General features: G+C 41.2%; 1 protein-coding gene across 1 annotated transcript in view; it reads right to left on the reverse strand.

Annotated features, from left to right (window-relative positions):
* The window catches only part of BEND2 (BEN domain containing 2), a 56,728-nt gene extending 42,487 nt beyond the window's left edge, over window positions 1-14,241 (reverse strand). The window contains 5 exon segments of the mRNA XM_003261112.2: window positions 6,062-6,180; window positions 7,267-7,344; window positions 7,347-7,382; window positions 9,993-10,205; window positions 14,217-14,241. Of these exon segments, the coding sequence (XP_003261160.2) occupies window positions 6,062-6,180; window positions 7,267-7,344; window positions 7,347-7,382; window positions 9,993-10,205; window positions 14,217-14,241 (471 nt within the window).
* Between the last annotated feature and the right edge of the window lie 529 nt (window positions 14,242-14,770).

Below are 14,770 nucleotides of genomic sequence, written 5' to 3' on the forward strand. Positions count from 1 at the left end.
GGCTTCTCCAACATGTGGGAGAACACGTAGAGGGGAAGGAGGGTCAGGAGCTAGAGCCAGAGGAGAGAGAGAGGGATGCCCGATGGGGGGCAGCTCTGAGTTCTGGGAGGGGACTAGATGCAGAAAGAAGCAAGGATGTCAGCCCTGGCCACTAGAATAGTCGGGAAGGGGTCAGAAGAAGGGCGGGGATGGGGGCAGTTGGTTGGCTGTGGGGACAGATATGAGGAGTCGAAGGAGAGGACTGCCCCAGGCGCTCCAGTGTCTCCAGGAGTGAAGAGGCAGGACTAGGGAGCTGAGATAGGCCGGGGACTGCCAACCCAGGGCATCCTCCTCTGCTCCCAGCTAAGCAGGACAGAGGTGGACTCAAGAGGGAACTGGGATGAAAGAACAAGGCAGGCTGCAGCGCCACCCCTGTGATCTAGAACGGGCAGGGAAGGAAAAAGCCAGCCCCTTAGGAGCAATGGAGAGGAGCCACTGGGGCCATTTCAGGCTGACTGTGGCCCTAGGCACCTCCTCCCACAGATGCTGCCTCCCATCCCAGTGTGCAGGCTTGCCGAGGGGGACCCTGGCAGGCTAAGGAGAACCTGCTCCCTCCCTTCCCAGCTCGCCTCTGCACCCTCTTCCCCCCAAGACTGCATGTGTCCCTTGGAAGCACTCCGCTTCGGTTCTCCCCCATGATCATGATAAACGCCCAAACAATTTTACTTTCCAAAATATTTGAGCTCATTCCATTCAAGAAACATTATATACGGTAAGAAACATTTTTTTAAATAAACCTTCATTACCTCTGGCTTATAACTCACAAAATCCCCGGTAATCACATCTTTACCAACATGGTGATTCTTACAACACCCCCTCAAAACCACCTAAGGTATGGTTCTTTACAAAACCTTGATGGGCTGCCATTTTGTTTCCATTGAGACATCTTGATACACATTGAAGCACATACTAAATTTCATCCAAATCAGCCAATTTCCTTTAAGGATTATTTTGGAGAAATTAAATGTGAAACAATCTAGATGAAAGAGGCTCAACTACATTTGATCAGTTATGGGCTTTTTTGTGAAAAAAAAAAGGGGGGGGCTATAGAAATTATTTTTACTTCAAATTTTCCACCTTGGGATACTGTTCTAACTAGAAATTTTTTGAAAAATGTATCACAATGAGATGATAATCATACAGAACTTGACACAGCAAAATTTCTATTAATAGTACAATGGCGGTCAGGCACAGTGGCTCAAGCCTGTAAGCCCAGCACTTTGGGAGGCCGAGGTGGGCAGATCACCTGAGGTTAGGAGTTTGAGGCCAGCCTGGGCAACATGGCAAAACCCTGTCTCTACTAAAAATACAAAAAAGTAGCCGGGTGTGGTGGCGCACGCCTGTAATCCCAGCTACTCGGGAGGCTGAGGCAGGAGAATCGCTTAAGCCTGGGAGGTAGAGGTTGCAGTGAGCCGAGATCACACCACTGCACTCCAGCCTGGGCAATAAGAGCGAAATCCTGTCTCAGAAAAAAAAAAAAAAAATAGTACAATGGCATTAAATGTGACTAAAAATTTTTTTTAGCTCAGTATTTCAGAAAACTACATTTGAGAGACAGAACTTCATACTTTACAACAGTGTTGGAATCCGGAAAGATGGTTTCGATCATTTTCATCACAAGAAACTTCATTGTTCTATTAGCATTATAAAAAATAGGCCAGGTGCAGTGGCTCACACCTATAATCCCAGCACTTTGGGAGGCCGGGGCAGGTGGATCACAAGGTCAGAAGATTGAGATCATCCTGGCTAACACGGCAAAACCTTGTCTCTACTAAAAATACAAAAAATTAGCCGGGCGTGGTGGCATGCGCCTGTAGTCCCAGCTACTCGGGAGGCTGAGGCAGGAGAACCCCTTGAACCCAGGAATTGGAGGTTGCAGTGAGCTGAGATTGCGCCACTGCACTCTAGCCTGGGTGACAGAGCGAGACTCCATCTCACATATATAGATATAAAAAATAAGTAGTCAATGTCTAATATCACTAGGAGCCAAAGTAAGCACTATAAAAAGAACACTTTAAATATTTATATTTTTAAATTCTTTTTGTTTCTCCCCTATGCTCCAGAGGATTTCAGAAGTCCTATAAAGCCAAGAAAAAGTAAAACCAAAACCCATTCATATGAGAATAAAAGAGCTGATTAATAAAGGAGGTAGGCAAAGAATTTATTATATAAGAATCTAGGTTTAAGAAAAGCTACTGAATATCAGTATGAACATATAGTTTTAATATATAGCGAGATCGAAATATAGATGTATGTGTATGCATGGATTAGGGTACCTACATTTATTTTCTAGTTCTGTCCACTGAGAAGGCCTAGGATCAGTGACACAAGAGGAGCAATGAACACACCTAGTGTCCAGATCTTGGTTTCTAAATACCAGTCTCTGACTAAAGGAACCAGGGCTCCTTAGAGAAAAGTTGAATTCCAGAGCTAAGACAGGGAAAGTACAGATAAGCCTAGACTATCTTGTGATGTCAGAAAACAAGTGAGTACACAAAAAAGGTGGGGGAAGTCAAAAGGCCATGGGAATCAACTGAAGGAGCTCCCAATAGCCAAAGCTGGAAAATTTGATCAATGAGGAAATAATTACAATACTGGATTATAACTCATATAATGCAATAAATGTCCATGAGTCCATATTAATATGAATATACATAATTGAACAAATAAATAAGTGGGAGATAAAAAACAGCTCTTCCTTGCAAATGCATTCCAATTAATAAATCCAGAAGGAATGAGGGAAACAGGGAATCAACATAAGGCACACACCACAATAATGGCTGCTGCAGGTAAAATCCATGCATGTATACTAACATATCTCGGTGAGTTGAAGGGAAACAGGATATTAGCACAGTCTCAAAATCCCCTGCCACCCAAAATCTTTATCGTGGGCAATAAGGAAAAATAGTAACTTTACTACGGAAAAATCTGGAAAACATCATGTTAACCAAGTGATCAATGTTAACATCACCAATAAAAAAAATATCAACACCACGTATCCCCCAATATGATTCAATGAGGAGATAACATCACTCGTGTGTTACTCTTGCCAAAAATGCATAATCTCAATCTATTCAAGAGAAAGTATCAGACACACCAAGATCGAGACATTTTATAAAATAACTGACCAGTAGTCATCAATAGCGTCAAAGTCATGAAAGACAAGGAAAGAATGAGGAGCTGTCACAGACTAGAAGAGGCTAAGGAGACACAACTAAATTCAATGTGGGATACTAGATTTTATCCTGGAACAGAAAAAGGACATGGGATTTGGTAGGAATGGCAAAATTCAAACAAGGACCACAGTTTAGCTAATAGTACTAAACCAATGTTTATTTCCTGGTTCTGATAACTGTGCTGTAATTATTACAACTACCATAATTTTAAGTTATACAGGTAAGTTAACATTAAGGGAAGCTGTGTGAAGCATACATATGAGAATTCCCTGAAATATTTTTGCAACTCTTCTGTAAATCTATAAATATTTTAAAAATTAGAAAAGCTAATGAAACTGGGTACAAAAATGCTGCGAATTTCCTATTAGATAAGGAAAAGAAGGAAACAAAATGCTTCAGAGCTCATTGTCTAATGAAAAGAAGCATACAGATTCAGGCGAGAGAGATATTTCCTTAAGCCTGAGTTCAGAGTAATTCTATAGTATATATGAAGACTGAAAAAGAATCCAAATTGCTTTCTTGGAATGTATTTGGCAATGAGCATTTAATATTATATAAAGATTCAAAGTCTGGTATACGCTCATTAATGATACTTCCACCTTCTTCACAATCAAGTATTCATGTTATTGTCTAAGGAAAATTTATTAATACACCAAAAGAAAATATGAAAGAAAGAAAAGTTCAGAACTTCCATTTCATTTTCGAGAAGCACCTAAGGTCTATGTGTGATATCAAAGGACCTTTGCCCATTGCAAAGCCTACAACTATAGGAAAAGATATATTTGCAGAATTGTGTTCTCATTAACCCAACTACACTTAAGACACCATTTTCATCAAGCTTAACCATTTATATACTTCGTGGTAGATAAACAAGTCTTCTAGCACCAGAACTGCTTTAAAAGCAAGTATTTCTAACCATGAACAAAGAACCAAATGTTAAATGGCTTTTGATTTTCAAATAAACCAACAGTGACACTCTGTGGACAAGACAGGAAACACTTAACCATCTATTTTTCTTGATAAATTAATCTGTAAATCATCTTAAAATATTTTTTGGAGTAAGGCAGGGTATAAATAAGTAAACAGTAAATAACCATTATATTTCTGTATAATTATTCTAAGGATGAATTGTGGGCCATAAGAATAATTTTAATATAAATATACCAAGTAGTTACCTACTTCTTTGTTTCAAAATACATGATAAAAAATTAACCGAATTAGCCCAGCATTACAAACTTATTAGATGGCAAAATTATATCAAATTATAATAGATATTAATAATTGTAAACACAATATTACCATCTTACCCTTGTATAGTGCTTCATGCTTTCCAAAGTGCTTTCAGATAATTATGCACAAAACCATGACACTGGGCAGATAATTAGCATTATCCCCAAAAATGAAAATATTGAGGCTGATAGAAGTTAAGAATTGCCTACACTACTTATATGGCACTGATATCCACATCATTATGTAAGTAAACAAATACATTTTCTGTTAAGCCAAATTATATATAGTTGAATAATCTATTTTATTCAACTTCAGAGATCAAAAAGCACAGGAGAATATAGTGGTAATGTAAAACAGTACGACCACTTAGAAAAACTGGCAATTTCTCATAAACTTTCACCTACCCCATTACCTAATACTTCCACTCCCAGGTATTTACCCAAATTAAATGCAAACATAGGTTCACAAAGAGACTGCCATAAGTATGTTCATAGTCGCTTTACTTCTAATAGCTCAAAACTGCAAACAACCCAAATGTCCATCAAAAGAATGGATAGGCCAGGCACGGTGGCTCACGCCTGTAATCCCAGGACTTTGGGAAGCTGAGGCAGGCAGATCACCTGAGGTCAGGAGTTTGACACCAGCCTGGCCAACATGGTGAAACACCGTCTCTACTAAAAATACAAAAATTAGCCAAATGTGGTGGCGGGCGCCTGTAATTCCAACTACTCAGGAGGCTGAGGTAGGAGAATCGCTTGAACCCAGGAGGTGGAGGTTGCGGTGAGCCGAGATCGTGCCACTGCACTCCAGCCTGGATGACAGAGGAAGACTCCGTCTCAGAAAAAAAAAAAAAAAAAAATGGGTAAGCAAATTATGAGTATTCATGTGACAGAATACCACTCAGCAATGAACAAGAATGAAATATTAATACTATGAAATGAATCTCCAAAACATTCTTCTCAGGAAAAAAGACTATGACCCAAAACAGTACATACTGTACAATTCTATTTATGTGAGGTTCTAGAACAGGCAAAACTCATCTAGGATGGAAAAAAAAAACAAAATGTATTTCCCCCAAAGTTAAGGGAGATGGGGACTTACTGGGAAGAGGTCCCAGGTCACTTTCTAGGGTGATGAAAATGTTCATTACTGTCTTTTTTTTTTTTGAGACAGAGTATTGTTCTGTCACCCAGGCTGGAGTGCAGTGGTGCAATCTCGACTCACTGCAACCTCCACCTCCGGGGTTCAAGCGATTCTCCTGCCTCAGCCTCCCGAGTAGCTAGGATTGCAGGCATGCACCACCACGCCCAGCTAATTTTTTTGTATTTTTAGAAGAGATGGGGTTTCACCACGTTGGCCAGGCTGGTCTCAAACTCCTGACCTCAGGTGATCTACCCGCCTTGGCCTCCCAAAGTGCTGGGATTACAGGCATGAGCCACTGCGCCTGGCCAAAATGTTCATTATCTTCATGGGGTGTAAGTATACACATTTATCAAAACTCACTGATTTGCGCATTTTACTGCATGAAATTCAACTCCATTTTTTAAAAAGAAATACAGCAGAATGAAAAGAACAAAGAGATATTTTCACTTTAATAAACAAACCATAATATCTACCTCTGGAGTACACAATCTTCCTCTTTTTGGCAAATCCACTTCCTCTGAGTTGTAACTGTATCTTCTTAAATGTACTGGGTGGTTCATCTGTGAAACTATTTGGTCACCATAGGCTACTGTGAAGCAACGTATTAAAAAGTTATTTCATACACTACTCTCTTAATAACCTTAATACGGATATGCTCTCAGAATGCTAACTTAAATTGAATTGGACTTTGGGTTGAATTTTAGAGTGACAAAACAAGAATTCTTCCATGACCAATTTAGAGTAACTATTTTAAAACTGAAGGGCTATATTACTTATGACTAGGAATAAGAATCAAATCAAACACAATTACAAACTGTGAAGTGACTGCTTAATAACTTAAAGCCTACATAGTAAATGCTGGAAACAAATGAACAAGAGAATGCAAGGGCTAACTGCTTTTGTAAAGGAGCCCCAAAAGGCCCTTGACTAAGGAGATGGCATTGTGTCCAAAATGTAAGTCAGGAATCTATTCTAGATCGGGCCCCCACTGCTATGTGAGCTGGGCAGACCACTAGAGACACCACTTCCTCATCTGCCAGGTTAACATCAGTTGAGATGATCTCTAATTTCAGCTTTCAAGTTAGGATTGCCTTATTAAATTTTATATTAATCCTAAATAAATGGATGTGAAATGTAAGCCAAACAATCTAGAATTAAGAAGATCTGGTTATGGTTCTGAGTCACCTAACTACAGAACTAGAAGAAGACATTGGCTGCAACAGTATTGGATTATATCTTGTACTAGAGATTTGTTTTAAAAGCCTGCATCAGAGTTACTGGGGGTGACACTTTAATGAAAGAGCTACTTCACTTAAACCTTCCTGAGCCAGGGCAGTAATGAGAGGCACAATTAAGGGATTCAAGTTTCATCTCTTTCCTGTTTCCTTTCATTCTATAATGGAGATCCTAATGACCAAGGACCCAAAACAGAGAAATCAAAAGGGGATAAAGAAAATGGGAGAACTAACTCTCAAGTTAGATAAATGCAGACTAATATTATATAGAAATATCAAGTTATAAAATACCTCCAGGCTAGACCCAGTGGCTCACACCTGTAATCTCAACATTTTAGGAGGCTGAGGCAGGAGGATCACTTGAGCTCAAGAGTTGGAGACCAGCTTGGGCAACATAGCAAGATATCGTCTCTACTAAAAATAAAAATAAAAAAAATCAGCTGGGCATGGTGGCATGCGCCTGTCATCCCAGCTACTGGCAAGGCTGAGGTGGGAGAATTGCTTGAGCCTAAGAGGTGACCATGCCACTGCACTCCAGCCTGGGTGACAGAGCGAGACCCTGTCTCAAAAATAATAGGAAGAAGAAGAAAATAAAAGATACAATAAGATACCTCCAAACTGAGCTGTAACTTCAACGAAATTTTATTTTTTAAGCTGTTTTGAGTTTTTTCTGACTATAATGCAAGCTATAAGTAATTAAATTCTGATGTATTCAAACAAAGGAACTCACAGCAATGAGAATAAACCAACTATTGCAGCACATAGCAAGAAGTAAAAAAAGCCAGACACAAGCTGGGTGTGGTGGCCCATGCCTATAGTTCCAGCTACACAGGAGCTGAGCCAGGAGGATCAATTGAGCCCAGGAGTTCAAGTACAGCATGGGCAACACAGTGGGACCCTGTCTCTGAAAAAAATGCCAGATATAAAAGAGAGTATAGCATAAGATTCAATTGGTATAAAACTCAAAAACAGAAAAACGTAATCTATGGTGGGAGAAGTCAGGATAGTGGTTACCTTACAAAGAAGAGTAGTGACTGAAAGGGGGTGGATAGGATTCTAGGGAGCTCATAACCTTATATTTCTTGGGATGGGTGCTGGTTATATGCATGTATTAGTTTGAAATTTATTTCAGCTGTATATTTATGATGTGTGCATATTTTGTACGTCACAGACTTCCATAAAAAGTTCACCTATGGCCGGGCGTGGTGGCTCATGCCTATAATCCCAGCACTTTGGGAGGCTGAGGCAGGCGGATCACTTGAGGCCAGGAATTCAAGACCAGCCTGGCCAACAATGTGAAATCCCCTCTCTATTAAAAATACAAAAATTAGCCGGGTGTGGTGGTGGCAGCTACTCAGGAAGCTGAGGCAGGAGAGTCACTTGAGCCTGGGAGGCAGAGATTGCAGTGAGCCGAGATCACACCACTGCACTCCAACCTGGGCGACAGAGAGAGACTCCGTCTCAAAAAAAAGAAAAAAAAAAGTTCATCTAAAAAATTCAGCTCATTATAAATAATTCAGAATCTAAATAAAAAGAGAAGCAATCCACCAGCAATAAATATTGTAACCTTTAAATACATTTATTTATCTTACTCATATATTTTTAAGCAATTTTGTGTGTCATTTATAATTTTAAAAATATTTTTAAATGCCTGCATAATATTCCATTTTGTGGACGTCCAGAGGTTCTGTTATCTGTTTTCCACTGTGGGACATTTATATGGCTTCTAATTTTTCACTATTTTGATATAATGATGTGTATACATTGAAAGGCAAACATTTATCATTTTAATCATTTGTAAGTATACAATTCAGTGGCATTAAATATATTCAGATAGTTGTATAACTATCATCACTATCTATACCCAAAATATTTCTATCATCCCCAACATACACTCTGTACCCATTACACAATAACTCCCCCTCACCTCAGTCCCTGGTAACCTCTATTCTACTTTCTGTCTATGATATCAGATGGTCTATAACACACTAAAGAAGTATCCTGCTAGCCCTGCATATAGTTTTAAAACCAAAACAGATAAGTGGTATCAAATGACTTTTTTGGTATCAGATCAGGGATCAGCAAACCACAACCTGTGGACCAAATCCACTTGGCCACCTGTTTTTGTATAGTTCATAAGCTAAGATGTTATGGAGTTTTTTTACATTTCTAAATGATAGGGGGGAGAATATTTCATGAAATGGAAAAATTATATGAAATGGAAAAATTATAGGAAATTCAAATTTCAATGACCATAAAGTTTTATTGAAATACAGCCACAACCATCTGTTTACGTATCAGCTGCTTTCATGCTATAAAGGCAGAGTTAAATACTTAAAGCAGAGACCTTATGGCCTGCAAAGCCTAAAATATTTACTATCTGGCCCCTTACAGAAAAAATTTGCCAGTCTCCAACATAGGCAATAACATTTTCACATTTTAAAGAGAAGAAAATCCAATTATCTAAGCAAAGGGCAAAGAATAAATTGTCATATAGCTAAGGAAGAAATATTCCAAGGAGTTAACATCTCATGGCTCTCTGTACAAGTGAGGATGTGGATGGTCTCACATTTCCTAGAGAGCCATTCAAAGGACCAGTGGCTATAGCAATTCTGGTTGCAGGACTCCACTTTCCATGGGGTCTTGGATGCTAATGTAAATTTCAAATTCCAATTGTTTATTGTTGGCATGTAGTAAAGTGATTAACTTTTGTATATTAACCTGTTTGCTGCAACCTTGCTATAATCACTTATGACTTGCAGGAGATTTTTGTTGATTCTTTGAGACTTTCTACGTAGATAATCATGCCACCTGCTCCATGGACTCTTGACTCAAGCTGTTATTCCTAGAAGTTCAGTTTTAGCTTTTTACTTTTGCTTTGCCACCAAATTGTTATAATTATAGTTGCCAGATATAAATAGTTGTTCAAAGACAGAGAATATATTCTCCCCAATGCTTTCTGAGACTGTCTCACACAGAACAAAGGAGACATGGCAAAGCTTAAGTGAAGGGAAAATGCAAGCAGAAGTAAACATTGTGGTATTACCACGAAGCTAAGCCCTCTGGTCATAACTAATTACTGTAAAGGTTACAGGAATATTTAAGCAATTTACTGGAAACGGGGACCAGAGAGCAAAATTTTGCCAAGAATGAAATTTAACAAAATTACCACATGACATTTGGAGTGGACAGTAATGGTCATCATTGCCGCCTGGAAAATTTGGTTGTGTGGCTGTGTCATCAGTGGGATGATCTGCTGTGACATAAGTGGAATCATCTGCTACGTCATTAGTGGAATTATCTGCTGTTTCAGAATCTTCCACCAGCTCAATACTGCAATCATTGTCATCATCACTGTCGTCGACAGTTACAATAACAAAATCTAAGAATAAGCAAAGAGAAAGATTAGATTCAATATCACATTAAATAGAGTTTCTTGAGGAAGCTACCTTATAAAGTTAAAGATTGTTTAAAAAACACATTTTAGCTGAAAATTTGTATTATATATTTTTATATCTGTAATCATTACAAGTTAGTTAATGAACCAATACTAGGAAGTTTTGAAGTATGTATATATGTATGTATGCATATACACACGTAGACTACTATCTCTAGTACTTCCAATTTCATAGAGCAATAAAATTCTTCTCATTTAAGAAATGTGGCCAGCTGGCCCATGCCACAGTGTTCGATGATATGCTTTTAACTTAAATGATGCAACTGGTGTTAAGTAGACATATTTGTGGTGACCATGAAGTTCTAAATTTGTTCTCTAAAAACTAATATTAATTTCTATGATGACTGATAATGCAGAAATAAAGTGCAAAAGTAAATGTTGTTATGAAATGAATTAAAACTGAATCTCACAAAATGTGAAATAGGTAACCACAAATATACCAGATGTGAAATATCAACTCGGTAAACCATTTTAATGAATATGAAAACACATTATGCAAAATGTCTAAGATCAAAATAAGCTTTATTTCTTAAAGCTGGCATGAAAAAGAACACATTTAAGCTTGAAGTATTCACTCACAGATCACATTTAAACTACATCATAACTTGGATTTATTCTATTTATTTCAAATAGACTAATGCAGGAGAATAAAATAATTAGCTAGTGTGAGGGGCATGTGTTGATTTGAAAATGGTACTAAATTAGGAATCACAGAATGAAGGTTCCAATTCAGGCTCTGTAATTATCCAGAGGTATGACCGTTGGGCCAGATAAATTGACCCTTTTGCCTCTGTTTTCTCACCCATAAAAAGTGAGGTTTTTTTAAGAGTCACTCTGAAGTCTACTTAATAGTCTTCATGGAAAAAAAATAGAACATTAGAAGCCACCTAATTATCTAAACCAAAGTATTAAATAAACAAAAGCTTAAATAAATTATGGTATTTCCCTGAGCTGGAATGGTATATTGCCAATAAGAAGTGTGTTCTCCGGCAGGGCGCGGTAGCGAACGCCCGTAATCGCAGCACTTTGGGAGGCCAAGTGGGGCAGATCGCTTGAGCTCAGAAGTTCGAGACCAACCTGGGCAACAGGGCGAAATCCTGTCTCTACTAAAAAGTAATAATAATAATAATAATAATAATAATAATAATACAAAAATTAGCCGGGAGTGGTGGCATGCGCCTGTAGTCCAAGCTACTCGGGAGACTGAGATGGGATGGCTTGCACCCGAGAGGCTGAGGTTGCAGTGAGCCAGGATCCCGCCACTGCACTCCAGCCTGGGTGACAAAACGAGACCCTGTCTCAAACAAAAAAGAAAGAAAGAACAAAAAGAAGAAGAAGCATGTTCCCAAAGAAAATGTACTCATATTAGATATGCTTGTGAAATAAAGTGAAATAAAGTTAAATAAAGTTAAAGGGGAGAAAAGGATTCAAAACAAGAAAATACAGTATAATCCTAACTTTGAGAGCCAAAGGTAACATACCAATGGTTATCTAGGTGGCTATCACTGAATAGCAAATTTATTATCGTTAGAATTTTCTGTTGATTCTGTACAATGAACTTTAGATTCTGTCATCAGAAGAAAATAACCAAGGCAACTGAAAGTGTATTTTTAAGACAAGCTTTTGTATATCAACAGATCTTTCAAATTAGAGCTAGTAAAGTTATTGACAACGCCACTAAGGTTTCTCAGTAAATATGTAAAAGTCCCATCAGTTCTTTTAGGTGTACACATAACTTTCCCAATTAAATTTTAAAAGACATTTTAATACTTAGAAATTGTTTGAAGATGGCCGGGCGTGGTGGCTCTCACCCGTAATCCCCGCACTTTGGGACGCCTAGGCGGGCGGATCACTTGAGGTCAGGAGTTCGAGACCAGCCTGGCCAACACAGTGAAACCCTGTCTCTACCAATACAGAAATCAGCGGGGCGTGGTGGCGTGTGCCTGTAGTCCCAGCTACTCGGGAGGCTGAGGCTGGAGAATCGCTTGAACCTGAGAGGCGGAGGTTGCAGTGAGCTGAGATCGCGCCATTGCACTCCAGCCTGGGCGACAGAGCGAGACTCCGCCTCAAAAAAACAGAACAAAACAAACAAAAACAAGAAATTGTTTGAACATTATGCTACCAAGGTGCAAGGCTTTCAATTGCCATCAACTCATCAGATGAGGCACAGCTCACAATGAGGTCTGAAAACGGCTTTTCACGCCGGGACCACTTTGAGGAACACACAGCAAAACGGGGCCGATTACAACAGCCAGACCGCTCCGTTTGCTTTAAGAACAATCACTTTCTAAATCTTCCTGCGGGACTCTCAAAGGCAGCCCCTTCCATTGCCGCCAGAACCGCATCCCATCGCCCAGCCCTTGCCACAGGCGGGACAAGTGAGGCTCAAAAAGGCACCCAGCCCACGCCCCGCTTTAGAAAACACCGCGCAGCAAAGCTGCTCGAAAAGTCGCTTTTAGTCAACCTGAAGCCAGTTTGCCGCACTCGGGTAGAGCCGGGGAGAGGAGGGAGGGACGCGATCCACCACCAGCCAAATCAGGGCCTTTCCGGTTAACGACCACGCGGCAAGGGGGCCGGGCCCTCACGAGCTCGACGGCCTCCCCCCTCTCCAAAGGGACTCCGATTTCACAGGATCTCCCGACTCCCGCCTCTGTTCCCAACACCCTGCATGTTTCTCTTCCTCCTCATTTACGTATTTACAATAAAACAGCGAAGGTGCACGGTCTGTCTCTAATCAAACGCGGTTACCATCAAAGCCTCAGACTCTATGTCTCAATCGCAAAACGTGTGACAGGAAATCAATTCGGGAGTTTGTCAATTCTTTAGACTCAAAGCTCTCACCCAGTGCGGTGGTTCACGCCAGTAATCCTAGCACTTTGGGAGACTGAGGCGGGAGCATTGCCTGAACCCAGGAATTCAAGACCAGTGTGGGCAACATGACGAAATCCCGCCTCAACAAAAAATAAAAAATTAGCCAGGCATGGTGGCACACGCCTGTAGTCTCTGCTCCTCAGGAGGCTGAAGTGAGAGGACTGCTTGAACCCAGGAAGTGGAGGCTGCAGTGAGCCGACATGGCGCCACTGCACTTCCGCCTGGGCAACAGAGCGAGACTCTGTCTGAAAACAAAACAAAACAAAACCAAGCAAAACCAAAAAAAAAAAAAAAAAAAAAAAACCTCTGTGAAAGTCTGAGTCATTCCTCATTCCTCGCCCACCCATACCCCGCCTCACCAAAAAGAGAACAGCTGAAAAAGGATCAGCTCGTCCCAGAAAGTCAGCATCAAGTATCTAATAAGCTGCGAAATCTCAAAATGTCACCCGCGCGGGCACCCTGGGAGAGGCGGCGGGTACCACCCAAAGCACCCCCTCAGAACACCCGGAATTTGAGGCTGCGCCCCAGCCACTATACCAAAACGCTGAACAGGGCTGTGTTCCGCGGTTGCCCACCAGGGAAAATCAATAAATTCAAGAAAAAGTGCGGCCGCATAGACCTGCTGTATCGCCGGAGCCCGGCGTCGCGACCGCCTAGATTGTTTCCCAACCACTCGAGGCTCCGGGAAGAACTGCGGGCCGGAGGGCAACCAGGCCCAGCCTCTTGACTCACTCTCGGCACAAGCCTGAGTCACCCCAACCCCGAGCCACCAAGAGCCACGGAGACGCCATGAGCCTCAGGATCACCTCACGTCTCAGGGACATCTAGAGCCCCTGAGACGACCTGAACCCTGGGCCATCTCGGTCCACCACGCCAAATTTCTCACCGGCGCACTGAGCAATCGGCGGCAGATGGCGGATACCCAGAGGCCGCCCCCCGATATGCCCCGGCCGATGACTAGCCAATCCTGCCCCCCCTGAATGGCCGCCTAAGTGAGTGCCATCCAGACTCTTGACAGAACTTGAGGCCCAAGCTAGTGGGCCAGTTGAGGCCAGATCACCTTACCCTGTTCCTCGGTCCCCTCAGACATCGTGAGATGGCAGGGTCTGGCTCTGAGGCCCGAGACCTGAGGCCTACGTCTGCGCTGCGGCTCTGTGGTAACTGCTTGGTAACTGCGTGGTAACTGCTTGGTAACCGCGTACACTCGTTGTCCGAGGCACAATGAGGCGCGGGCAGGGGCCTGGACCACGTCTCTGCGGCTGCGCAGTAGCGCTTGGCACGCGTGCGTGACTCCTGGGGGGGTCAAAGGGCCTCGCTCCCCCCACTTTCGACCTACTTTCTTAAAGAGTCCTTTCTACAAAAATATACATATGTATGTATATATATATTTGTAATATATATATGTGTGAATATATGTAGATATAGATACAGATGTAGAGACAGAGATAGAGATAGAAATAATGAACTGGGAGCCAACAGTGTAATTCTGCTCGTCCCAAAACGCACATCATAAAAACAAAGTCCAATGTAAGAGAATTGCGTTCAGACGTTCTAGTGTTTTCCGGGTTGCTTCCTCACATCCGATGCCGGCTTTGGGAACAAATCCGAAAACAAGCCAA

Source organism: Nomascus leucogenys, chromosome X (genome assembly GCF_006542625.1).
Source record: "Nomascus leucogenys isolate Asia chromosome X, Asia_NLE_v1, whole genome shotgun sequence".
In the NCBI taxonomy this organism is placed as follows: domain Eukaryota; kingdom Metazoa; phylum Chordata; class Mammalia; order Primates; family Hylobatidae; genus Nomascus; species Nomascus leucogenys.